The sequence below is a fragment of the Ambystoma mexicanum genome, chromosome 6q, assembly GCF_040938575.1.
Source record: "Ambystoma mexicanum isolate Mex_15411 chromosome 6q, UKY_AmexF1_1, whole genome shotgun sequence".
NCBI classification, from domain to species: domain Eukaryota; kingdom Metazoa; phylum Chordata; class Amphibia; order Caudata; family Ambystomatidae; genus Ambystoma; species Ambystoma mexicanum.
Window position 1 is genome coordinate 1,602,432,730 of NC_090937.1, and position 26,531 is coordinate 1,602,459,260.

Consider the following 26,531-nt stretch of genomic DNA (forward strand, 5'->3'; position numbering starts at 1 on the left):
TTAATGGAATTTTGAAGTATGAAACCTCTTCCGAGCTGCGCTTGAAAATTGACAGCGCAGCAAGATATCCTTTAATTTTTCCCATCTGGAGCCCCAGATTGGCTAGATGCAATAGAAAAGAAAGCACCATTGGGGTGCCACATTGAAAAGGGTCCACATCCTTATCCTTGCACCAGTTACTGAACTTATTCCAGCAACATCGGTACAAAGACTTTGTTGCTGGCCTTCTGGCCGAAAGCAAGATCTCCTTTACGTCATCCGGAAGATCCCAATCCTTGTATCTCAACCTCTCAGAAACCATGTGTGAAGGTTGAGTGTCTTGACCTCTGGATAGAGAACCCGACATTCCTCTTGCGAGAGAAGATCCTCTCTTTTCGGAAGACGTATTGGAGGGCAGATGGACATGTCTAGAAGGTCCGGGTACCACGTCCTCCTGGCCCAATCCGGGCCAATTAAGACCATGGTTTTCCTGAACTTTCTCAACCGCCTGATTTCTTGAGGAATCACAGGGACTGGAGGAAACGTGTACAGCAGTGGAAACTTCCACTCCACTACGAATGCGTCTCCCAGAGCTCCTCTTTGAGGAAATTACCTTGAGCAATACGGATCGCACTTCCGGTTGATCGTGGTGGCGAACGGATCCGCTTGAGGGGTTCCCCAAAGGGTGAAGATCTCCAGAAGGACTTCCTGAGCTAGCTCCCACTCGTGGGAGATTGTGCTCTTCCTGCTCAGAGCGTCTGCCGCTGTGTTCTGCTCTCCGGCTAGGTGAATTGCTCATAGAGAGATTCCTTCTCGTATTGCACAGAACCAGAGCTGCATTGCCTCGCTGCACAGTGGTAGTGACCCTACACCTCCTCTCTTGTTGAGATAATACATGGCCACTGTGTTGTCCGTCATTATCAGAACATTTTTTCCTTGTACAGAGGGCAGAAAGGCCTTCAGCGCTAGTTCGATTGCCCTCAGCTCCAATAGGTTGATGTGCAGTTTGGACTCCGATGGAGACAAACGATCGCTGATTGTCAACTCGTTGGTATGAGCTCCCCACCCTGTGAGTGAGGCGTCAGTTACTACTGTTATCTCCGGCCATAGTTGCCAAAAATATTCTCCCCCGAGGATATGTTCCCTGCAAGCCCACCATTGCAGATCCTGTGCTACTCTAGTTGGAACTTGCAATAGATCTGACATTTCCCCCCGAAAATTGGGACCATTAAGTTCTGAGGGCCCATTGAAGGGATCTCATCCTCAATCTGGCTTCTGGCACCAGAAAAATGCAGGATGCCATGAGACCGAGCAACCTGAGAAAATCGAAGGCCGGTAGATACCGGGCATTCTGGAATTTTATTACCATCCGCAGAATGTGGTGAGCTCTCTCTTCAGGAGGTGAGGCTTTGCCCAAGCAAGTATCCAGGACTGCTCCGATAAATTGGAGTTTCTGTGATGGTATCATGACTTTTTTAAATTCAGAGAAAATCCTAGTTTGTGAAGGGGAAGTGGCAAGTCTTGGACAGATGTTCCTGGGCTTGTTCTTGAGAACGTGCCCTGATCATCCAATCGTCCAGATAGGGGTAGACGTGAATGCCCCCTCTCCTGAGACTTGCTGCCACCACCGCCATCAACTTGGTGAACACTCTCAGGCGGAGGTCAACCGAATGACAGAACTCGAAACTGATCATGAGAATTGCCAATCGCGAACCTTAGGTACTTTCTGTGCTTGAGATGGATTGGCACATGAAAGTAAGCATCTTGAAGGTCCAATGATACCAACCAATCCTGGAGTTGGAGAGCCTGAAGGATCTGAGAAAGTGTTATCATTTTAAACTTGTCCTTCCTGTGGAACTTGCTCAAGTTTTTCAAGTCCAATATGGGTCTCAGCCCCCCGTCCTTTTTTGGTATGAGGAAATATGGGGAATACCAACCCTTGTTCCTCTCCGCTACAGGTACATGTTCTATTGCACCTTTCTCTAGCAGGGTTATAATTTCCTGCCAAAGGAGCAGATCTGGATGTTTGACAGAATTGTATCCGGTGGGCAATTTTGAGGTTTCTTTTGAAAGGGAATGCAGTAACCTTGGGATACTGTTTCCAGTGCCCAAGCATCTGAAGTAATGCCCCGCCGTTCTTTCAGATGCTGTGAGATTCTGCCTCCCACTGGGGTCTTGTGGGTCAAAACCTCAGAGTGGTTTTGCGGCACCTGCAGCAGCGGCTGAAGGGACCCATGCTGCTGCTGGGGCAGATCTAGCACCTTTTCCTCGCCCCCGAGGAAACTTTCTTTAACCTCCGACTGGCCTGTCCCCTTCCTTTTCCAAATGAGGAATAAAATCGAAAGGGATGACCCCTCCAGGAAGATGAGCCTGTGTAGGGGCGTTGTTGGTCAGGTTGTCGTATAGCACACTGAGTGATTTTGCCACTACTTTGGAGGTATGCAGCTTCTCCAAACTTTCATCTGCCTTGCTGCCAAACAACCTAGAGCCGTCAAATGGCATATTAAGAAGCCTGGATTGCACATCTGGTGCAAAACCTGACTTTCTTAGCCACGCAAATCTACGTAGCACCGTGCTAGATGCCATGGACATACTGATTCTGTTAGCTGTGTCCAAATCTGATTGAAGGCATTCCCCCAAAGCCTCCTTTCCATCCCTTGGTATAGATAAGAACCCATCACGTTCCTCACCTTCCGGGATGTGTTCAGCTGCCGCTGACATGCAGTCCCACAGGGTATATGTAAATCTTGCCAGGGTCAAGTTACATTTGTGGATTTTAAAGCCACGCTCCCCGACGTAAAAATCTTTCTGGACCATGCATCAACCTTTTTATCATCCCCATTAGGGGGAATTGTAGGTTATGCAGCATCTCTTCACCCCTTCCATAAAAGCTTTAACAACTGCCACTTTCCACCATGACACCTTGTTATAGGAGGTGGTATAGGCTGACAGCGCCGCCAGGTGTACCTTGAGAGAATTAAATACCAACCCTGCATCCAGGAGGTGGAGCATGTAGGTGAAAATATTGGAAAGAGTGCAATCAATTGGGTTGACTTGTTTATTTTGGCACCAAATAACAAATCTTTTCCACTTATCAAAGTAACAGTGCCTTGTGTTAGGTTTTCTTGATTCTTTTAAAATATCCATACATCTCTGTGGTAAATTGAGATGGCCAAACTCTATGAAATCAGGAGCCATGCTGCCAAGTTCATCGAGTTGAGTTGAGGATGCACTGTTTGTCCTTCGTGCTGGGAGAGTAGGTTGTACCAGCTAGGTTGTACCAGCACGGGAGTCTGATGGGTTTGCACACCGCTAGTTTGCGCAGATGTGGGAACCACGGTTGTCTCGCCCACATAGGAGCAACTAGGATGAGCGTCATAGATTCCCTGTATATCTTGTCGATCACCTTCCTCACCAGAGGGGTTGGTGGAAAAGCATAGGCAAACATCCCCGACCAGTTCATCCATAGAGCGTTCCCCTTGGATCCTGGCTGGGGGGGACCTGGATGCGAATTCTGGGCATTGTCTGTTTTCGCTTGTGGCGAATAGGTCTATAGTGGGGAAACCCCACTGAGAGAAGAGATCTTCTACGACTTCTTCATGTAGCCACCATTCGTGTTCTTCTGGGAGGGGATCTCTGCTCAAAGCGTCCGCTAGGGAATTGAGATGCCCTGGAGTTGAGACGACAGGTAAATGTTCGGTCTGAGTGCCCATATCCAAATTTTCTGGGCAAGCCTGGACAGATTTGGTGAACGAGTGCCCCTTGTTTGTTTATGTAAAACATAGCCGTCATGCTGTCTATTAGGATCTGCACTGACAGGTTGGATAGGTGGGGTTTGAATGCCTGAAGCGCTCTGAAGACTGCCAGAAGTTCTAGCAGGTTGATGTGATTCTGAGCCACTGTGTGAGACCAGAGACCCTGAGCTGTGTGGTGAAGGAGGTGTGCTCCCCACCCTGACAGGGACTTGTTCGTTGTGACTACGGCTTGTATTTCTGGATCGTAAAAGGGTTCCCCCTTTGAAAGATTTTCTCTTGTCCACCAGCGAAGACTCTGTACCAGTGTTGGCGAAACAACCACTAGATCGTCCCACTGACCACTGGCCTGAGACCACTGTTTCGCCAACCATTCCTGCATGGGACGCAGGCGCGTGTGGGGAATCGGGTAAATGCATGATGCCATCATGCCTAGTAAACACATCGCTTTGCGCACCCTTATCTGGCGACCGGACTGATATTGAGGAATTTGCAGTAACAGATTACTAATTCTTTCCTCTGATGGAAAGGCCAACCCATCTTTGGTGTCTGCAACACATATCCTAGGAGCTGTTTGGAGGTGCTTGGCACCAGGCTTGATTTTTTCTCGTTTATTGAGAAGCCCAATTGAAAGAGGAGGTCGATTGGTCTTTGAATATTGCATCTGCAGATTATGGGGTTTTCCCCTGTGATGAGCCAGTCGTCCAGGTAAGGGTACACTGGGACTGCCTCCCTGCGTAGGTGCGCCGCCACCACTGCCAGCACTTTGGTGAATACCCTTGGAGCCGAGGCTATACCGAAGGGCAGCACTTTGAACTGGTAGTGCTGGCTGTCTACCTTAAAACGCAAGAATCTTCTGTGCGCTGGGAACATAAAAATATGAAAATAGGCATCTTTCATATCCAATGTTGCCATGCAATCTCCTCTTCTTAGTAGGGGGATTACTTCCTGGAGTGTAGTCATGCGAAATTTTTGAGGCTTGACATACTTGTTTGCAGGGCTTAAGTCTAATACTGGGCGCATCGTTAGATCTTTTTTTGGCACAAGGAAGTAAGTTGAATAAATACCCTGGTTTACCTGGTTGCCCGGGACGAGTTCTATCGCATCCTTTGCAAGAAGAATAATGAACTCCTCGAGGAGGATTCTTTGGTGCTCCAAGGAGTGTATTTTTCGTCTTGGAGGATGGTCGCGCGGGCGTTCCAATAGTTTGATACAGTATCCCGCGGACACTGTGGCAGCACCCATCTGTCCGAAGTGATCCCTTCCCATGCGTGGGTGAAGGTGGAAATGCGCCCCCCTTACTGGGGATGCATGGAAAGGCACCCGGAGTGGAACGTCACTGTTTGTTGGGAGGCGTAGCGCCTCTACCTGGGGCTGCCTCTCCCCCTACCATGGTCTCCCCACGATGTTCCTTGGTTCTGAAAGTAATGGGTCCCTCTCTGGGAATTTTGGTCGCGAGAGCGACGAAAAGTATTATTTCCCCGTTGGTTACTGGGTTTATTAGTTAGTTGGCCAAGGGACTTTAAGGTGTCATATTCGTCCTTGGCCGTTTTAAGCGCTTCCTCCACTGCTTTTCCAAACAGGACGTTTGGTTCCACCGGCATGTCAATGAGGGTGGCTTGGGTCTCGGGTTTAAACCCCGACTGCCTCAACCAAGCGTGTCTCTTGATTACTGGGCTTTCTGGAATAAGCCTCCTGCATTGTCGGCTGCATCGAAGATAGCCTTGAGAATGCATCCGGACACTGATCTTCCTTCCGACGCAATCTGGGCCAACTGGCTCTTTAGAGGCTCTGGTGCGGAGGCAATGAGGGCAGCTACCTGTTCCCATTGATGGCAGTTGTAGCTTGCCAGCAGAGTGGTGGTGTTAGCAATTCGTGCTTGGTAAGTCGAAGTGGAAGCCACTTTTCTTCCTAGCCCATATATTCTCTTGCTCTCCTTGTCCGGGGGAGCTTCTGAAGATGCTAGAGGTGTTGGCGCCCTCTTCCTGGTGGTTCTAACAACTAATGAGTCAGGTTTTAGCTGAGCCCTTATGTAAAGTGGGTCGGAGGGGGCGGCCCTGAATAACTTCTCTATTCGTGGGTTAACTGCCTGGGTAAGATTAGGGGTGAGCAGAGAAGGATCGACTCTGCGTTGAATAGACTTTAGAATCGGGATGGCTTGGGCAATGGATCTTTTATCCCTTAGAATCTGCTCTGCAAAATCCCTCTCTTCTTGGGCCCCCTGAGTGTCAATTTGGAAATGGGCTGCAGCCTTGGCTAAAACGTTGTGCAGCAAGGGCTGATTGTCAACAGATGAGTCATTCACCTGGGGGTCCCTTGGGAATAGGGGAGTCGAGACTATAGGCCTCCGCCTCATCTTCCTGGTCCTCATCATCTCCATAATAATCGACCCCGGCCTGGTCGTCTAGTATTTGTACTTCTGGATCCTCACCATACTGCTAAGGTTCGACAGTGAATGGGTCTGAAACCAGCCCCTGAACTGGAGTCTCAGTACGGAGTCTCTTAGTAGGAGGTTGAGGGTCTTTGGATCCGGAAGGGGCGGAGGTAGCAGGGGTATTGTGATAGCTCTGGAATTAATAAGGGTCTTTTTTTCGTAAAAATCTACAAAAAATGACATTCTCCTCATTACTCTGTCGATGTCTTCCGAGTTCCATTCTTTGGAACTAGGAATTACCCTTTCCTGCTGTGGTTCCTCTTCTATTCCCATATCCTGGGGAGTGGGAGGGACACACTTTGGCCTAGTGAGAGGGTCAGTGGCCTTGGACTTTTCTAAATACTTGGGGTGTTTCTCCACCTGAACCTTGTGTTCAGAGACTTTTTTATGTTGTTTATCCCCCTTCCCATGTGTAGAGCAATGTTTTCCTGGCCCCTTGGACTTTCCTGAATCTTTAGACGCCTGGCGTCGAGATTCGGAGGTGGGAATCACGAGATTCGGGGGTCTTGGAAGAGGGACATTGAATCTCGGAAGCAGACATCGCACAAACTGTTGTAGTCTTCGAACGTGCTGCTTGGGGGTAGAGGTCGGATTAGTCTTCTGACAACCATACCTCTGTGACTTTAGGTAATGTGGCACTTTTAGCAACCGTGACCTGGAATGAGGGGGGAGGATGGTGGGGGCCGAGTGTGCGGCACTGCAAGGCAGGGGAGAGAAGGCCCTGTGGCCTGTTGAGCTGGGTCCTAATCACTCTGTGGGGTTATGTGTGAATCATTAGGATGAGGTAAAACTAGATAATTGTGGCTGCAAGTACATTGAATAATGAATGAGCTAATTACAATATTATACATATGATAAAAGTATAGTTGAAAACATTTGTGTACCTACATAATCTTAAAAAACCATCGAGCATCCGGATGTTATACTTTGCATTATATCGAATAAGTTAATAAACATATCATACATCAGTGTGAGTTTCTGGCACAAGATAATTTTCAACCAACAGCATGGGCATAGACATATAAACCATAGCTTTATGCGCAGTGCGATAGATAAGGAGCGTCTTGTTTCATTGCATGGGTTCAGCCCCTCAGTACACAACCACAGAAGGGGATTTATACCTTTTACAAAGGGATTAGCAGTATGGGTGAAACAGAGTGGGGAGCGAGGTTGGAGTTTTATCCAAGGCATGTCATAAATGTAGGGTCTACAAGGGGACGGCACATGTTTGTGGAGATGGATTGTTTTTCGCAAGCCCAAGCTTTTGCGCAGTCAATTGCAGGTCAGTGATTAACTGCGGAAAGCGAAAGATACAGTGCTTGTCTTGGAGCTTGTTCTCGCCTAGTATCCCGTGAGAACAGGCCCGCTGCAGGGACAGAGAGAAGGAGGGTGGGGGAAGTAACTGTCCCAGTGTGAGCGATCTGGAGGGGAGAACTACAGCCCTGCAGGCTGCTTTTAATCATGAGGCCTGTTTTACCATGTACAAAATGGAGTCGGAGTGTGGCACAAAATGGAGTCTGGGATCAGCCTTCTGGACGAGTTTTGCATTCATATAGGTCGTCCCGCAGCCATCCCGCATCTCTGGCCACAGGCGCATGGGTGGCCATTGGACGAATATAATCGGCAAACGGGTTAGAATGGAGGGGAGGAGGTCTCAAAAGACCTTTCCTCCCATACAAAATCCAAGGGGAAGCTACTGGGGCAGAGCTACATACTCGACGTACTAAAAGCACCCACAACGACGTTGATGGGACACTAAAAGGTGTCAAACGTTTTTCCATAGGAAAAGTACTGAATTCAAGTAAACGGTGATTCCCAGCCTGACAATGGGGAATATTCACAGCATGTGAATCTATGAAAGAACCAATGCTGGAGAAATACTCTGCCCTTTATGTGGGGTCGAGTGTGTCGAAGAGTGTAGAGTCGTTTTGTCCCTAACCCTTTGTGTCATCCCTTTAGCCTTATGCGACGAAGTTGTGGACTCTACGCTCTTGCTACGTTCGTGTTTGTGTTTCTACTTGTATGCCTTTGCGGTCTCTAGATCGCCTGGGGATTTCTCCATAAATCACCCTTAGGTCGAGCAGTCTGAGCTGGGGTTACGCTGCAGCAGCACTTTTTCGAAAGTGCCTCTGTGTGACTGTAAGGAGTCAGTCTCATCCCCCATGTTTGAATCCCTGATCTTCCGAAACTTGAGTGTAACACTTGATCATTTCCGAAACCGCATGCATGGCGTAGTAGGCCGAGTGCTTAGAACAGCGCTCCCAAAGAGTTTTCAGTTTAAATAATTGGCACACCCGGCAGCAATCTTGGGAGTGATCCCTCGGGCAACAGTTATTACACACCCTGTGTGTGTCGCTCTCCAGAGGAATTTGGAGTTGCACCTTGGTCAAAACCTATATATATCCATATGAAACTCATCTAGGTCTCTAGGACATCATGAACAATAATATATTACCCCCACTCTCCCTAGTGTATGCCTGTCATGTAGCTGTCATCTCAGCTTGAAGGGATCCTTCGCTTGACTAGTCTCAATGTCGATCCTGGTGATCAGCATATAATGGCATTGCTGTTGGTCTCTCCACTACAAATCTTGCTGTCAACCATTGAGTTGATGCATTAGGAATGATGGGTATTGTGTATGTAGGATATGGCTGGTACGACAGAAACGCCCCTGTCGGTCCCCCTTTTTTTGACTTTGAAAAAACAACCGATATACTCAGAGCCAACCGCTAGATGGCGGACTATGCAAATCTCAACAGACTCACATGCTCCAGAAGAACAAGTTACTTACCAACTGGTAACGGTCTTTCGATTGGATGTTCCTCCAACGTATTCCTCATCTTAGATGTATTCCATCCAGCTTTGCTGCTCTTCGGACATTTTTTCGGCAGAGGGCGCCATGCGTCGGTGTCGTCGACTCAATGGTCCCTCGAAGGCCTCCGTCGAGGGCGACGTCATCGGGTGTATGAGTAGCACGCGTGGCGCCCGTTGGCCTCAGTTCTGTTTTTCCCCTCTTTTGTATCTGTGATCTTGTACTGTGTAGATTGTGCCGGCAGACAGGAATCAGCCTTGCGAGATTTAAGATGGCAATAACCCGGAAAAAATCTACAGAGGGGTCGGTTGGGAGGGCGATGAGGAACACGTTGGAGGAACATCCAATCGAAAGAACGTTACCAGTTGGTAAGTAACTTGTTCTTCGAGTGGGTTGTGTCCTCCAACGTATTCCTCATCTTAGATAGGCACCCAAAGCAGTATTTTGCATAGTTCCTCTGGAGCAGGGGTCAGATTTCTTTTCTTTTTTTTCACCAATGCCTTTAGATGGCGGAATAAAGCACTGCTTTCCCAAAAGTCAGCTCCCTAGACTGGGAAGCATCCAGGCTATAGAATTTTGAGGTGGTGTGAAGTGAAGACCAAGTTGCTGCTTCGCAAATGGACCTTATCGGGACACCTCTCTGAAGGGCTGTGGAAGAGGTGATGCCTCTGGTGGAATGGGCCCTTAACCCTTCTCGTGGGTCTTTTTGTGCTAGTCTGTAGCATTCTGAAATGCAAAGCACGATCCAGTGTGAAATTGTCTGTTTTGTTACTGATTGACCCAGTTTTTTTCCTGTGTAGCCTATAAACAACTGGTTGTCCACTCTAAGCCTAGAAAGTCTAGAGATGTAAAAGCTTAAAGCTCTTTTTGGGTCCAGTCTGTGTAATCTTTCTTCCTCCTTAGAAGGATGAGGTGGAGGATAGAATGAGGGTAAAACAATTTTCTGACTTAAATGAAAATCAGATATTACCTTTGGTAAAAATGATGGTTTAACCCTCAATACAACTCTGTCCTTATGGAACACAGTATAGGGTGGCCCAGAAGACAGTGCCTGCAATTTGCTCACTCTTCTTGCTGATGTTAGAGCAACTAAAAAGGCTGTTTTCCATGTTAATAATCTTAATGGAAACGTGTGCATAGGCTCAAAAGGGGCACACATTAAGAATTTTAAGACTAAATTTAGATCCCAAATCGGTACTTGAAATGGGTAAGGAGGAAACACATTAGTGAGACCTTTTAAGAATTGTGTTAAAAAGTAGGAGCATTCTTCCGATGAGCGCTTGAAAATGGAAAGCGCTGCAAGGTAACCTTTTATTGTTCCGATATTTAGACCTCTATGTGCTAGGGTCAGAAAGAAAGATAGTACTTCCGGAATAGAACAGAAAAAGGATCGACATTCTTTTCCCTGCACCAGTTGCAAAACCTTTTCCAATGGCAACGGTACAGAGACTTTGTTGCTGGCCTTCTTGCCGAAAGCAATAACTCCATAACATCATCTGGAAGGTTCCAATCCCTGTATCTCAGCCTTTCAGATACCAAGTATGAAGGTTGAGTGTTCTGACCTCTGGCTGGAGAACCTGACCTTCCATTTGAGAGAGAAGGTTCTCTCTCTGAGTAAGACGTACAGTAGGACAGATGGACATATCTAGAAGGTCCGAATACCACGTTCTCCTGGCCCAATCCGGAGCAATTAGGATCATGCGGTTCCCGAATCGTCTCAGCCTCCTGATGACCTGAAGAATGACGGGAATCGGAGGGAACGCGTACAATAGAGGGAAATTCCAATCCACCACGAACGCGTCCTCCAGGTCTCCTCTCGGGGGAAATTCCCTTGATCAATACCTTTCACATTTTCGGTTGGTACTGGTTGCGAATAGGTCTACCTGAGGGGTTCCCCAAAGGGCGAAGATCTCTTGAATGACTTCCTGAGCCAATTCCCATTTGTGGGACACCGTGCCTGCTCAGAGCATCTGCAGTCATATTCTCTTCCCCGGCTAGATGAATTGCCGTTAAAGAGATTCCTTCCTGAATCGCCCAATACCAGAGCTGCATTGCCTCTCTGCACAGGGGTAGTGACCCCACACCACCTCTTTGTTTAGGTAGTGCATGGCCACTGTGTTATCCGTCATTATCAGGACATTCTTTCCCCTGACAGATGGCAGGAAGGCCTTCAGCGCAAGTCTGATTGCCCTCAGCTCCAAAAGGTTGATATGTAGTTTGGATTCCGATGGAGACCAACGACCGTTTATTGTCAAATCGTTGGCATGTGCTCCCCACCCCAGGAGTGAGGCGTCCATCACTACTGTGATCTCCGGCCATGGTTGCCAAAAAGGTTCTCCCTTTAGGATGTTCTCTGCACAGGTCCACCATAGAAGGTCTTGTCTGACCTTGTTCGGAATCTGAAGAAGATCCGTCATTTGACCCGAGAACTGGGACCACTGAGTCTTTAGGGCCCATTGAAGGGATCTCATCCTCAAGCGTGCCTCTGGAACCTGAAAGATGAAGGATGCCATGAGGCCGAGCAACCTTAAAAAGTCGTAAGCCTGGAGATTTTGGGCATTTTGGAATTTGGAAACCATCTGAAGAATGTCTTGAGCCCTCGTCTTGGGAGGCGAGCTCTTTCCCAAAGATGTGTCTAATACAGCTCCTATGTACTGAAGCTGTTGGGAAGGTGTCATTTGAGACTTCTTTAAATTGAGGGAGAAGCCCAGTTTGTGGAGGAAGTGGCAGGTGACTTTCAGATGATCCAGTGCTTGCTCGGCAGAGCGCGCTCTGATCAACCAATCGTCCAGGTAGGGGTAGACATGAATCCCCCCCTCTCCTGAGGTGTGCTGCCACCACTACCATTAACTTGGTGAAGACCCTCGGGGCGGAGGTCAACCCGAATGGCAGGACTCGAAACTGATAGTGTGAGTCGCCAACTACGAACCTCAGGTATTTTCTGTGTTTGAGATGAATCGGCACATGAAAATAAGCATCCTGGAGGTCCAATGACACCAACCTGTCATGATCTCTGCTTCCAAAAGGTCAGGGTTTTCCCAACTCCCTTGGAAGCAGATCCATACCCCGGTTCCGAGTGCCAACCAGTCCCAATTGGGACCTTTTGGACCCAGTCCTGGCGCCAGTGGCACCAGGCTCATAAATATGCCCAATCCCAGCGCTGGAAGCGCCGGGCTCATAATGCTTGGGTGGACTTACCTGCAGCAGACCATGCTGCTTACTTGCCTGCCAGTTGAGCCTCTGATCCTCTTCTGTTTGGAACTACTTTTCCTGTTGGGTGGGGCAGGAGCCACTCCCTAGGTTCAGAACACTGGAACTCTTCTGGAAAGCAGGAACTCTTTTCTTACCTAGGCGTGGCTGTGGAAGGAGACACCTAAGCACTACAGGAGGCTATTTAAACCACACCCGATGGATGAATCTTGCTTTGCGTTATTCTGCATCCTCTGCAGCAGAAAGCTCATCGTGTCTTCTGCATCTGATCCTGGGCCTAAGGAAAAAGGCTTACCATCCTGAATCCAGTCTTCAGCAACACCTATAAAGACAAGAAATAACAGGTTAGCATTACGGTCTTCAGTGACAGCTCTTCACTTACCTGGTCCATCGGCTGTCACCAACGCCTCGCGCTGCATTCCGACATCTGAAAGACAAAAGCTTACCAACTCTTCGCACGCTCCGGAGGCCTTCGGCGCTGCATCCCGCATCTGAAAGACAAAACAAGGTGCGTTTAAAGACATTGGGGAACTTTAATACTCACGTGCCATTACTCCTTTCCACATCTAACCCAGTGGGTATTCCGGCACCCTGCAGCCGCTCCGAACTTGTACCTGCAAAATAAAACGACAGTTAGAGCGCATCGTGAAGCAGGCAACAAGCGCTTACTTACGTGCTTCCAGGCGCTTCTATTCATCACACGGGCTCCATCTTCAACTCACTTCAGCCCGTCATCCACCATCGCCGGAACCCTGCAAAATAAGAGACATCATTACTAAAGACTTTAAAGACATTAGAATTACTCGAAACTTACCGTTCGTGCAGTAAACGACGGACAGCAGTCCTCTGAAGTCAAGAGGCCTGCTCCCCTTATCCAGTGAAGAAACTGGTTACAGCACCCTGCCCCGAGGCAGATGGAGAGCACGGCGTTCACTTACCTAAGGTGAGAGCGTTAACCTTCGGGGTTCTACAGGAGAAGAGAAAGGGAAGAAGAGAGAGACATTCAATAACCCAGTTCATTAATCCCATATTTTCTATCTGCAGACATCTTACCCTTCGAGTCAGACATACAGTGCACAGAGGTCCAGCCCAAAGAGCCAGCCGTGTGTTACACATCACCTTTGAAGATACGGTATACGCCCAGTCAAGACCGGCGCCTCTACGGGAATCAGGTGAGCGTTACACAACCAGTCCTGGAGTTGAAGGGCCTGAAGGACCTGAGAAAGGGTAACCATCTTGAACCTTCCTGAGGAACTTGTTCAAGTTTCTTAAGTCCAAGATGGGTCTCAGTCCTCCGTCCTTTTTGGGGATCAAAAAATACGGGGAGTACCAACCCTTGTTCCTCTCCGCTGCAGGTACTGGTTCTATAGCACCTTTCTCCAGCAGGGTTAGAACTTCCTGCTGTAGGAGCGGGTTTGAAAGTTTCAACAGGTGTCTCCCTGGTGGATTGCTTTGAGGTTGCTTTAGAAAAGGAAGGCAATAGCCTTGGGCTATTAGTTCTAGAGCCCAAACATCTGAAGTAATGGCTCGCCATTCTTGCAGATGCTGCGACAGCCTGCCCCCTACAGGTGTTTTGTGGTGCAAGTCCTCAAAGTGGTTTTGTGGCGGATGTTGCAGCTGCTGATGGCAAAGAGGCTGCAGCTGGACGTGGCTTAGCACGTTTTCCTCGTCCACCACGAGTGGCCTTTCTTTGGCCCCTTTGACTGGCCATTCCTCTCGTCTTCCCGTATGAGGTGTAATAACGATAGGATCGTCCCCTCCATGATTGCCCTTGCGCACGCAAAGGCTGAGCCTAATAGCAGCTCCTAAAGAGTTGGCCGCTGCTTTTGAGGTCTGCAACCTCTCAAGGCTCTCGTCAGCCTTGTTGCCAAAAAGGTGAGACCCATCAAAAGGCATGTTCAGGAGGCGGTTCTGTACGTCCGGTGCAAAACCCGACTTCCGTAACGACGCAAACCTGCACATTACCGTGCTAGTGCCCATGGACCTGCTTGCACTATCCGCAGTGTCCAATCCAGATTGAAGGGATTCCTGCATGGCCTCCTTTCCATCTCTAACGATGGGAAACCTTCCCTTTCTTCCCCTTCTGGTATGTGCTCCGCCGCCATTGCGATGCACTCCCACAGAGTGTAGGAAAATTTTGCCAAGGCACATGTGGAGTTGGCAGATTTTAATGCCATGCTCCCAGCTGAAAATACCTTCCGTGCCCAACCATCCACACGCTTATCGTCCCTGCCTGGAGGGACAGACTGGTACGCAAGTTTGTTGGAAGCTGTGGTGCCTGTATGAACAAACTCTCGGGAGTTGGATGTTTTGACAGATAGCCTGGGTCGCTACTGGCTGGGCGGTATTTTGATGCGAGGGATTTATTTACCGGAGGAATAGAATCTGGAGTTTCCCAATTCTTGGCCACCCTGTTATGTAAGGCTACATGAAAAGGTAGTACTGGGTCTTCAGTGGGACCATGGTCCAATATGTCTGTTAAATTGTCCTGGACGAATTGGGCTGGTGGTCTAGCCCATCCCAAGTAATCTACCACCTTGGTCATTAAATGACGGTAAGATGGACTGGCATGCTCTCCTGGATCTGGTCTACCAATGTCATTCTCAGAAGAGGTGTCAATGCCACTTGCATTGTGTAAAGACTCCACCAAATCCCTCATTCTGCTTTGCTCTGAGATCAAGCATTCTGGGACATTTGGGGTGCCATATTCCAATCCAAAAAGTACATTTTCCTCCTCGGATCTCTCCTGTTCCTCAAAAATTGAGGTCAAGGATTTGAAAAACTCCTTCCTAGGGAGAGGCTTGAAAACCTTCTCTGGGAGAGGAGAGCAAGAGGAGTAGTACCAGGCTCTGAAGAAATTACATGTTTTGTAACTTTCTCCTTCTCTTTTTCTGGCTGCCCTGGCTTGGTTGGAGCCTTTGGCGCCGAGGGTTTCGGCGTCGACGTCGGTAAAGGCGTCGACGGTGTCGATGACATAGTGGTCTTCGACAGGGTCTGCTTCGAGGGCGTCGAGGCGGCCTTTGACGGTTTCCCCTTCAAGGTGTGATAGGTCTCGGACGGCGTCGGTGACCTCGAGCGGTCGACTCGACTCGAGCGTTTATCGCTCAGCGTCCTGGAAGGTTCCCTATCCTTCCTTTTTTACTATCACCCGGGCTCGAGGGCACGCGAGTGTCGGAGCGATGATGCTCCCGGCCGGCTTCCGAAGAAGGCGCGGACCGAGGCTTAGCCTTCTCAAACACCTCCATCATTATGAACCTGAATGCTTCCCACTTTTCGGTAGACAAATGTTTTGTGGGGCATTTCAATTTCGGAGACTCGTCCGACGACGAGGTGGAGGGAGACGTAATGCGTCGTTTCTTCGACTTTTTCAACGAAGACGAGGAGAGACGAGAATCGCTACGGGATCTAGATCGATGCCTTTCGCATCGAGGAGATTTTTCCCCATGGGTTCTCGACTCGACGCTAGAAGCTTTTCGATCCTTCCGACCTACCTGTAGCTTTCCTCTCCTTTCTCGCAAGGCCTTCGCCGTCATCGCCTGACACTTCGAACAGGCCTCCATGTCGTGGCCTTCCCCGAGACACCACAAACACTCGCGGTGCGGGTCCGTGATCGACATTTTTGAGCCGCACGACTTGCATTTCTTAAAACCCGATCTCGGGGTTGTGGTCGGCGTTGATGACGAGGACATAATTACTTCTCGTTATATTATATTTCTTGACAGAACTCGAGGCGCGCCGAATATCCGAAGCAACGTAACTGCGTAAAAACGTAACTGAGGCCAACGGGCGCAGCACGTGCTACTTATACACCCGATGACGTCGCCCTCGACGGAGGCCTTCGAGGGACCGTCGACTCGACGACATCGACGCACGGCGCCCTCTGGCGAAAAAATTTCTGAAGAGCAGCAAAGCTGGATGGAATACATCTAAGATGAGGAATACGTTGGAGGACACAATCCACTCGAAAGAAGGATACAAAGTATCCTAACCGCACTTCACTTTGGGGTGACGTGTGCAATTGCAACAAAACTAGAACACCAAAAAGAGAGAGAGACTCTCAGTACTACTGGTTTTATGGATTAACCAGTTTTCCCACAACAAAGAGCAAAGAGACAAGGGAATTATAAGGCTTTACTTACCTCGAGGTCAGGAGTACAAACAAAGCAGCATGGGAGGAAAGCAGCAAAAAGAATTTCCCAACTTTCACACTCCCACCCCCCCATCTCCCGGCCTTCCAGACTAGGGACAGGAGGATCTAATCCACCCCTGGATGCAGTTTCTGTTCCAGTCGGTAATACATCCTAGACAGCCACTCAGCATTGCTGTGGTGAGGATCTGGCCTATGCTCAAAAGTCAAGTCAAAGCCCTGAAGACTAATACCGCCTTGACAGACACTGCAATAGCAAAGTTAAACGTCCAGGAAGCCACAAAATGATGCCAGTATTCCTAAACCTCTGTCACATAGCACCGTGATTAATATAAATGCAGACAATACATTAAATACATACAAGCCTAGAGGGATAAAGCAAGCTGGTCTGAGACCATACCTCTAAGGACAGCAATTAATTTAGGCTGAAAGTACCCAGACTCTTAGGAAAAAGATACTGAAAAAACATACTGTGATCCTATATAACCATCAACGGGAGTGGAATTAAATTCAAAGGCACAAGCTACATTTCCAGGTTGTGGACTTACACCTGAAGTGACACAGAAGAAACTCAGGATAAATGGCAATGTCCAGGTAAGGTCTTTGTTACTCTCACCTGGTATCCACAAGGACGCCACCCAGCCGGGTTACTCGCTGGTATAATTCTCATCTTTGCCCTGATGTGGTCTGCGGGGAAGGTTATGCCTGAAAATACAGGAGGACTGTGTTCAAGACTGACCGACTGGGGTAAGTATCCTCCATCAACCCCCGTATGATTTCAGTCCCTCTGGCGCCCTCTCCTCACCTTGTGGTGGATTTAGGCGTGCTCTCCGTCCTGCCTTCTTTGCAGGGGCGCGTTGTCTTTCATGGGCGAGTGCGGTCCAGTTACATTACTGACGCCGGCCCGTTTGATATTGTTCAGGTAGGTCTTATTGCTGTTCTTTAGTTTTGTTGCTATCTTGCAAGCCTTTCTTCGTTTAAAATTTCTCTTTTTTTCTCCCTTGGGTATGCAGAACTTCAGTGCAGCGAACTGGCTTGGTTGAGCCCCGCTGGTAAATGTTGGCGTATTAAGAGCGCTATGATGCGGTAAGTAAGCGCTAAGCGCAGTGCAGTGAAGTTTTGCCTTTGCTAACCTGTTTTTTCCTTCCTTGTAGATTGCGGTGTTCTTCAGCGTAAATGGAATGTCCGGAGTGGTGCCAGCCGAGAGGCGACCAGCCAGGTAAGCCTTTTGAGTAGTTCGTAATTTGTAAATGTCTCTACTGCTTTCTTTAATGTTGCCTCTATCTTCCTCTTTCAGGTCGTTCTGTCCGGGAGGCGTGCAGATTAGATGAATCTGTTCTCAGTAGCTGCGAGTGTTTCAAGATGAAGACTGCAGGTGAGATGCTGCTGCTAATGATGTTCCTTTTGTCTCCTTGCAGGTTCTGCTTCTCTGTGGTTCGAGGGAATAGTTGGACACGGTGAGCGTCACGTTGCAAGCTGCAAAGTAACGCGAAGCGGGTTGTCTTGCTCGGGTGTGGTTTAAATAGCCCCAATAAAATAGTCCAGGAAAAGTAGTCCCTAGGAAACCACACCCAAAACACTAGACCGCATAGCTTGGTTCTTAGGAACCAAGTTATGTGGATGCCTCCATGTTGGCTGACAATAATAAAGTAGTTCCCAAGCACATTGTTTATTCATGGTGTATGAGCCTGGCGCCGTAGGCACCAGGACTGGCCCCATGAGGGCTTTTGAAGAGGATGCCAGGCTCTAGAGGCCCGAGTCCTGACTCCACCTGGCCAATGGGTTTGCCAGAGGGGGTTTTGGGCGAGGGTTGTGACAGCCTTGTAAAAAAGTCCCTTCAGGGGAGGCACAGGTAAGTTCCACAGGAAATACAGGAGAAAGTCAGTAGGCAGATCTACAGTCAGGGTGAAAGTTAAGGCAAGTCCCAGCTCTACCCCACATGTGCAGGGATGGCAGCAACCAACTCGGGGAACACCAGAGACACTCTTCAAAGGATCCAGGGACAGGTTTGTGACCATGTGGTTCCAGGAGGAGATGCTGTCAGACAAAATTCAGCCCCAATACAATCAAATAGGGAAACTCAGTTGAAGCACACAGGGGATCACAGAAGGTAAGTAGCACGAATAACCCACAAACGAAAGGGCCAGAGGTAAGTACTTGTAGTGATGTAAACATGTAGAAACAATGCAGTGATTGCCTCTGTTTTACAGGTGTGGTTACATGATCCGAACAGTCAGGGATTCAAAGCCTGGACCAATGACTCAGACAGTGGAAAATAAAGATTCAGACCCTCCAGCCTGAAGTGAAAGCATTGACGTAGAAGACTGTTCGGGGACTGAGGGATCTGGTAAAGCAGGTCTTGATGGACAAAAGGAAGGCAGCCTGCCAGCAGAAAATCGTCCAGCGATGAAGACTACAGTGAGGTTACCCAGGAAAGACCAAACTAACCAGAAAGGTAAAATGAATTTTAGGGCCCCAAAACCATTACTGGTGACAACAGCTTCCAAAGCAACATGGCAGTATAAAGAGGAAGATGGCAGTAAAACGTCTTGAGATGGTCACAGCATGGAAGGCCGAACCAATGAAGAGGACCAGGAGGAGGAATGGAACTGCCCAGGAAGGAATCCAGCAATCGAAAATCAAATCCAAAGCCAGGTACAGGGTCACTAGGCCAGCCAGCTTAACCGGACTTGGTCTTAAAATTCAGCAGCACCTATGAGCGCAAAAGTCTTCCCAGCAAGTAAGTTAATCCTCATCAATCATAGAACAAAACTGAGTATAGTCAGAGGGTCTCCCACTACATATCCCACAAACACAGGGGTTGTCCTAAAACAGCCCACCAATCACACAAATGAGCTTTTAACAAAGGAGTTGTCAGGCAGGTAGTTCAGTCTAGCTTCTAAACCTGCCACACATGCAGGTTCCCTTCCAAATAATGTAATATCAGCCCAGGGCAATGAATTGGTCTAGGCCAGCTCACACCACTACTCAAAGGGGCCCCTAGGTGCACAACTGCCATTCCAGTTCTTTCTGGTGGTTCCCCTGAACAAATAATACCCCAAAACCGAAATGGGCAAGGTAAGAATTTAAAAAAAACTCAAAATTACATTGGGGAACTAATGCAGTAAATAGGTCTTCACCCGTTGTCAAACCGGACGTCAGTAGAACCAATATAGGGTGATGAAATCAGCCAAGAGCAAAATTTGGAGCTTAGAAAGCACCCCGACCCCATGAGTCTTATTGGCTACCAAGTTTAGGGGTCCTCAAAAAGAACCAGTAGAATCCCCCCAAAAATGGTATTCAGGGTTAACGTTGCTTATGCTGGTAGATACGCTGGGGTTCTTATGCAAGGTTTTCTCAAAAACGTAATTATGTTGGGAATTATGAATAATTATATGCCAATGGGGTAGAGACCCAGAGACCCAGTTTGAAACGACAAGGACTGCAACGGCTCACCCATACTGTTTACACCAGATGACTCGACTGATGAATATTCGTATTTTAGGAGCCTGTGGACCGCCCTGGAGGCCTTATCGATATTTCTGGTACCCTGTTACCTACATGGTTTATATCGACCCCTCCACCGCCGACCAAACACTTGCTCAAATTTGGCAGGTGTAGCGAAAGAACTAGCAGTGAGTGGTCGCTATAGTCTGTACCCCGGATCCTAAGGCATTAAACTTTTTCTGGAGTAACTGTTTTTTTTCTAAAGATACCCACTTTGCTCCCATTGGGTTACCAAATTTCTTGGACATAGTGCTAACAGGGTCAACAAAACTGTAGGCACACCCACTATCAGTTTCTCTACTGCCAGCATTCAGGTCACCACCAAGGAGGATGAATTAGTGGCCTGCTGACGTTAGCCAACAAGCACATATAGTGTCAATACATTCATGGATGTCATCCAGGTTTATCATAGTCGGTGACACGCATAGATTAATCAGTAATGTTTTCATAAGCTCACCCCAACCCTCCCCCCTCTCCCTGAACAGACCCAGCTCAACTGCCAGAACATTGGTGTACTCGAGATCAATGTTGCATTCTGTACTGGGAGGTTCTGCTTAACCCCAATAATGAGGCTGCCAGAAGGGCGTTCAACACATAGCCCTCTATGTATACAATTTTAATGAGCCATGTCTCCTGCAGCAGGATTATATAACATTCCTGCAGGAAAGAAAAATAACCATTAAGGCCCAGAAAATGACTATGGTCACGTGTATTCCAGGATGTCACCTTTAGCAATCAGTTTGGGTCCGGCAGATGGTGCAACAAAAATGTCCTAAACCATTCCCATGTGTAAAAATACTATTACAATAAAGTATTTAGTACAAGTATTCTTTAGCATGCAGTACATCATTTAATGTTTAAGTGTTCAAATACAGAAATATATCCTAGTTAAAGAAAGAAAGCCATCTGTGTGAAATAAATCTATGTAACACTACTAAAATGTGCATATTTCGTTACTCAGAATGCAGTTAATGTGAAGGCAGGCTAGTGATTGTTAATAAGTTGTTCAAAATACTCACTGTTCATATTTGTGCAATGTAGCTTGAAGAAGACTGAGTGAGTAAACAAGCCCAGCAGCAAAACTTAATTGCTCTCCAGCTGCTCCTCGCAATCCAGTTCGCTCTGCACATGTCTCATTGAGATCAAACTTCTCTTGAGCTTGATGACTGATCAGTTCAGCCTGTGACAGAAATCAAAGAATAACAAATACAACCATCTGCTTCAAAGGTTGGGATGATTAGTGCAATCTATGAAACAGGAAAAGCAAGAACAAAAACAGGAAAAGCAAGAACACATTACTTACCTTCGATAAGGTTGGTTCTGATGGATTTTCCTCCAACCGATTCTTCATCTTAGAAAGTTTTGTCTGCTGTGTGAGAAACCAGAGGGTGCCTCACCGGCTAGTCAGCACAGATATATATATATATATATATATATATCTCTCTCTCCCTCTCTCCCTCCCTCTCTCCCTCCCCCAAAGGCACAACCATCGCCTTTGGATCCAGTGCGGGAGTATCACCTGGGTGAGGGGTGTTAGGGAGAATTCGCTCTTTAGGCTGAATTTCCTAACCTAGTGAGTCCCCCAGCAGCTTTGCTGGATTTCTGGAGTTGTTTTTTTTCCTCCTGCCAAGAGTGAGACTCTTTTTCTCTCACTCTTGGACATGATTTATGGTGTTTCTTTGACTGTTAATGTGTTTTATGGGCTATGGGGTCCTTTACTCCATAGGGTCTCATGTGTTTTTCCTATGTGTGTTACACAGCACCCTCCGTGCAGTAACACAGGGGTGTCATAGTGACACCCTACCATAGACGCCATACCCTGGGACTGACTACTGTCTCCCAGGGCATGTAAAGTCACCATTGGCTTTACTAGTCCCAAATTATTAACAGAAACCAGTACAAACCATCATATTGTGGACGTACTGGTCGGGGCAATTCGATTGCCCCGGGGTCTGTTAGTCGAAGGGGCACGTCTCCATCCCCCCTGATCGAGTTTTGGCTGGTGGCAGTGGAAACTACTTTTTATATTCGACCGCAAATATTTTCCTATGGGATTTTCCCATTGTTCGAGGCTACCAACTTTAATTATTTAATTCTCATAGCCTCGAACATACCGCCGGTTTATTTAATTAATATTAATTCGCTGGTTGGTATTTTTTGCCAAGACTCGTTTGTGTTCTCTTCTGTGACTCCAACCCAAGTCGAGCCCTTTGTTCCATTTTTTGGCGGGCTTCTCCACAGAAGCCTCCAAAAGTGGTGCCACTCTGTCTAGGTACCACTGAGGGTGTGGGAGGGGGTTTAGGCACCCTGGACTGAGTTACCTTGGTAACTCAAGTCGCACTCTTGTGTGACTGGCACAAGTGGTGAGCCGGCCGGCTCACCACTTAGCATGTTTGAGTGACAGCTAGGCTGAGTGAATGGGGGTTTTCTGCATAAAAGCAGGGCTTTGGGGACTGGAACTTCAGAAGTCGCCACAGGATCTGAGAATCCGATGAGGGAGAAGCTGAGCCGACCTACCACGACGACACCACCAGTGGAGCCCTGCAGAACCGACTCACCACTTCCCGACGACAGAGAAGATCTCCCGGCTGGAGAGGCTTCTTCCCCTGACTGGTGAGCACAACCAGTTTATCTTCCTTTCTTCGCACCCCAGCCCGGTTTGTGGTCGAACTGCCCGTGCCAAGCACCCCGGCGGCCGGATAGCCACTCACCACTGAACCTCCAATCACCGGACCGCTCCTTGTACCTGAGAAACTCCGCGGCTGGTTTCTTCCCTAGCAGTGCAACAGAGTCCTGTCTTCCTCCACGACGAGATCCCCTCTTCCCCTGGACGAAGCACCGACTTGCACCCGCTGCCAGGAACAACTGCCCCCGCTGGAGCGTTCTCACCACTTTAAGGTACCTTGTCCGCCAGGCCTCCCTTTCTAAAAATTGCTACAAGGTAATAACCACCCCTTAACCTTCTGGACTGGGCGGGCCGCCTTGACCCTCTAACTGGTCCCTTTCTTTGGTCCAACTCCTTTTTGAACCTTTACAAGACTCTTGTGCACTGCAACCGTGTGACCTTGGACACATTTCGTTTGGATCCTCTGAAAGTGGATCCGGCCGCTTGAACTCTAACTTCACGGTTTTACTTTGCCTTTCCCTCTTGTTATGTTCTGATAAAAGTGTTGGGATCTGTTTCAACTTGTTCTCTGCTCTTCTCTCCCTTTTTTTAAAACAAACTATTAGAGTGCCATCTACGTTAAGCGCTCACCGCTGTCTGAAAATAAGTGGGGCTTTACTTAAGACTTGTCTAATATTCTTTTAAGGGAGTGTATATCTTTTAGTGACTGTGTTTTTGAATTGCTTAGTATTAGTGCCTGTGTGTTTTTCTAGATGTGGTTTTAAATAAATAATTATATCTCTTTTACACCAAGCCCTGGTCAGTGTTTACTTGTTCTACTGTGTTCTCTTGACCTATTGTGAATACTCTGTATACTGCCTAACTCTTCTTGAGGGAAGTCTGACTGCTCAGCCACAGCTACCAAGTGAATCTGTGTGGTACAGACTGCTACCAAGTGGGTTTACTGCCAAACACCTGTAGTCCTAAATCTTTTGCAGTTGTCCCAGAGGGAACTGCACAGGTTTCTGCCTAACAAGGGGTCTTCTGGGAATGGGGGTGAGGCAGCTGATGTTGAGACACGGTATTCCCCCCTTTTTTGTTCATCTAACCCATCCAATATTTTGAGATTCTCTGAGGTCCCAACTCCCCCCCCCCACCCTTTTACACAAACACTGGGCAGAGGAAGAGGGTGACAGAGTAACATAATTAACTCTCATAAATCGTACTGGACATCCCGTTAATTGGGTCAAGAAAAGGCAGGCACTTGACTGCATGCACCTGATACCAATTAGCTCTCCTCACACGGATAAAAGGCAGAACCTAGAGAAACACTGAGCAAGGCGGAACACAAGTACGAGGAGCACATTCGGGGCGAAGGCAAACCTTCTGGAGCAGAGCGAGAGACCAAGGGACGAGAGCCCGCGGTAAAGACACCACGGTAGTAAAAAAGTAAACTAGTGCCACCAGCCATTCATCGAGGAAAGGATAACATAAAAATGTTACATGAGAAGCTAGACAAAGGGGATACTATGTAACCCCTCCAGCATCCTATTGTAAGATAGTGTGTGCTCGGCCTAGAAATGTACAATGGTAAGTAACGTCAATTTCACTTTACTGCTCTTGGAAACAGTAGTTATCCAAGAGAAAGGTATTTAAACCTTTGGGGAAAAGTGAAAGACTTCCCTGTGCCACTGCACAGAAGGTGCATTGTGACAATACAAAAATATGCCGATGGAGACTCCAAAAACCAAAAATATGCTGATGGAGACTCCAAAAACCAAAAGAGAGAGAGTTAAAATCACATTAAAATATATGAGAGAGTGGGAAAAGGGTCTCACTCTCTCCAGGTAAAAATGAAAAAGTCCTACAGTCCAGCAAAAGAGCTGGGGATCTCTAAGGTAGAGAGGAATTAGCACATTTCTGAGAATTCTCCCCAACATTCGGTTTCACTCAAACACACACTGTAGCTTTGAGACCACTCAGCCTGGTGCGGACCCCCTTTCCAAATAACTGTCCAACGGGTCTCCCTTTGTTGGGTTCAGACTCTCTTTAAACTCAGTCACAATAGGCCTCCCTGAGCCGGGCTCAGACCTTTCATTCCATTTATAATACTTACTAACACTTTACTTGAATCAAAGACTTTCAACTGTGCAAAGAATTTGTCTTAGACCCTTGCAGGACCACATCTATTCACCGTTTCTCTTAATTATTTCAACTCAAATTCCCCTTCGTGTGATGCACTAATTCAGAGACCTTCGACTGGGCACACCGCGCAATGTGGGGCCTCTTTGTAATCTTGTATCTTTTTGGGATTTAATGTTCAAACACAATTATAAGCTTTTAATTCCTTTGGCTTGCGTCTTCCATCGAACACATCCATACTTGTTTTCTTTAGGATACATTAGGCCTCATTAGGAGTCTGGCGGTAGCCGTGCCGGTAATACCGGTAGGCTTTCGTCAGACTTGTGATGATTTACCACCGCCTGACTTCTTGGAAACATCAGGGCATTACAGCATTACATCCCCGGCGGTCCGGTAAATCAGGTGGCAGTAATTGTTGGTCCCCATGCCTAGGCAAGGGGGAAAACCAGACTGTAAAGGTATATTCAGAAGTGCCAGATATGGCACAACAAAGCGGTGCAAAAGCAAAGATCCAAAAAGAAATGGCATCAGGGGGGATTCCATGGGCTCCAATATTTCTACAGAAAAATCTGTCCGCACAAATGATGACCATCCCTGAGGATAGATCTCAATATGCTGCTGCGAAAAAAAGACCTAAAGTTGGCACCCATATTTTTAAAAACAACCTCAAAAAATATCCCTACCCTACCACTACATGAAGAGCCAGCATTGAATAGGGCACCGGCGGAGCCAGAATTCACTCACGGGAAACCCCATGCTAGCCTGGAAATATGGAATGAAGTTGGGAAATCAATGGAGTTAAAAGGAAGTACCTGAGAAAATTAGTACTGGCAATGTTGTCAGTGTCGTGCCCTTGAGTCCCGAAGTGTACGCTGAGGAAGCTATTTCGGATTTTGCAATCCCAAAAGTATGGCTGCTATTATTGTGTAATACCACCAACCATAAATCACTCAGTCAAAATGTTATCTTGACACAGTTAAAAAGTGTCAAGCCTTTATCTTCTAGCCTCAAAGACATAGGTCGTGACATTTCCACAGTCTGGCAATTACTTCCTGGCAGAAGTTTGCCTTACATTGAGGAAAGCAAAGACGGCCATCCTCAATGCATCAAGAGACTTAGAGAAATATGGACTGAAAGTCTTCGCTGAGATTCCAGAGGAGGCCAAGCAAAGGAAGTCTCAAAAATGGGAGGCGTCTAAAGCATCCTGTTCAGGGGAAAGATTGAGCTTGGAGGGAATAGGCCCAGATACCAGGAAGCCAGCTAATGGAGAATCTGCTCAGGAAAATGTTTTGGCACTACTTCCAGAACTACTATCCCAGGTTTTACAGAAACTGGGGGTGGGAGTTCAGTCACTTTAGTCACAACGCCATTAGAGTAGTAAGTTGGAACACACGGAGCCCCAGCATCTTGAAATCTAGAAGTATGAGAGAGAATTTGTTTGTGCATAACGATATCATTTTGTTCCAGGAAACATGGCTGAATAACCCTGTGGAAATGGAGGGTTAAATATCCGACTGCCTATCTGCATCACAAAAAGTGTTGGGCAGATGTGATGGTTGAGCTAAAACATGGCGCTGGTGCACAGTGCATTCTGGGGGAACTCAGAGCCATAATGGATATTTATCCATGCCTCAGTGGAAAGCTCCACTTGCTTTGCGAAACAACATGTTTTCAATGTTATTCGCTGCTGGGCTTGGAATGCAAGCCTTCTCAGCCAAGGACACGGCACTGGGAAAGCTAAGATCCGCAGGTGCCGGCTGGTACCCGATAGCAAAGTTTGTTTTGGTTTGCTATGCCTGCGCCAAGGTTTTGAGATGAGTTATGGAGTTGTTTTCCGGGGCGTTTAGGAGAGAGAAGCGCTTTGCTCCTTGAGGTTACTGTCGGTTGACCCAGCTGACAACCAACGGTCACCCATCAATGCGCAAGCGCATTGCCAGAAGGTT

The 26,531-nt window shown here is 47.7% G+C and overlaps 1 protein-coding gene across 6 annotated transcripts in view; it reads right to left on the reverse strand.

Annotated features, from left to right (window-relative positions):
- Positions 1 to 26,531, reverse strand: part of DCTN1 (dynactin subunit 1) — a 1,327,898-nt gene that overhangs the window by 496,331 nt on the left and 805,036 nt on the right. For all 6 annotated transcript variants that reach the window (XM_069632341.1, XM_069632339.1, XM_069632344.1 and 3 more), the window contains one exon: positions 20,861 to 21,021. In XM_069632341.1, coding sequence (XP_069488442.1) covers positions 20,861 to 21,021 — 161 coding nt within the window. The remainder of the gene's footprint in view (positions 1 to 20,860; positions 21,022 to 26,531) is intronic.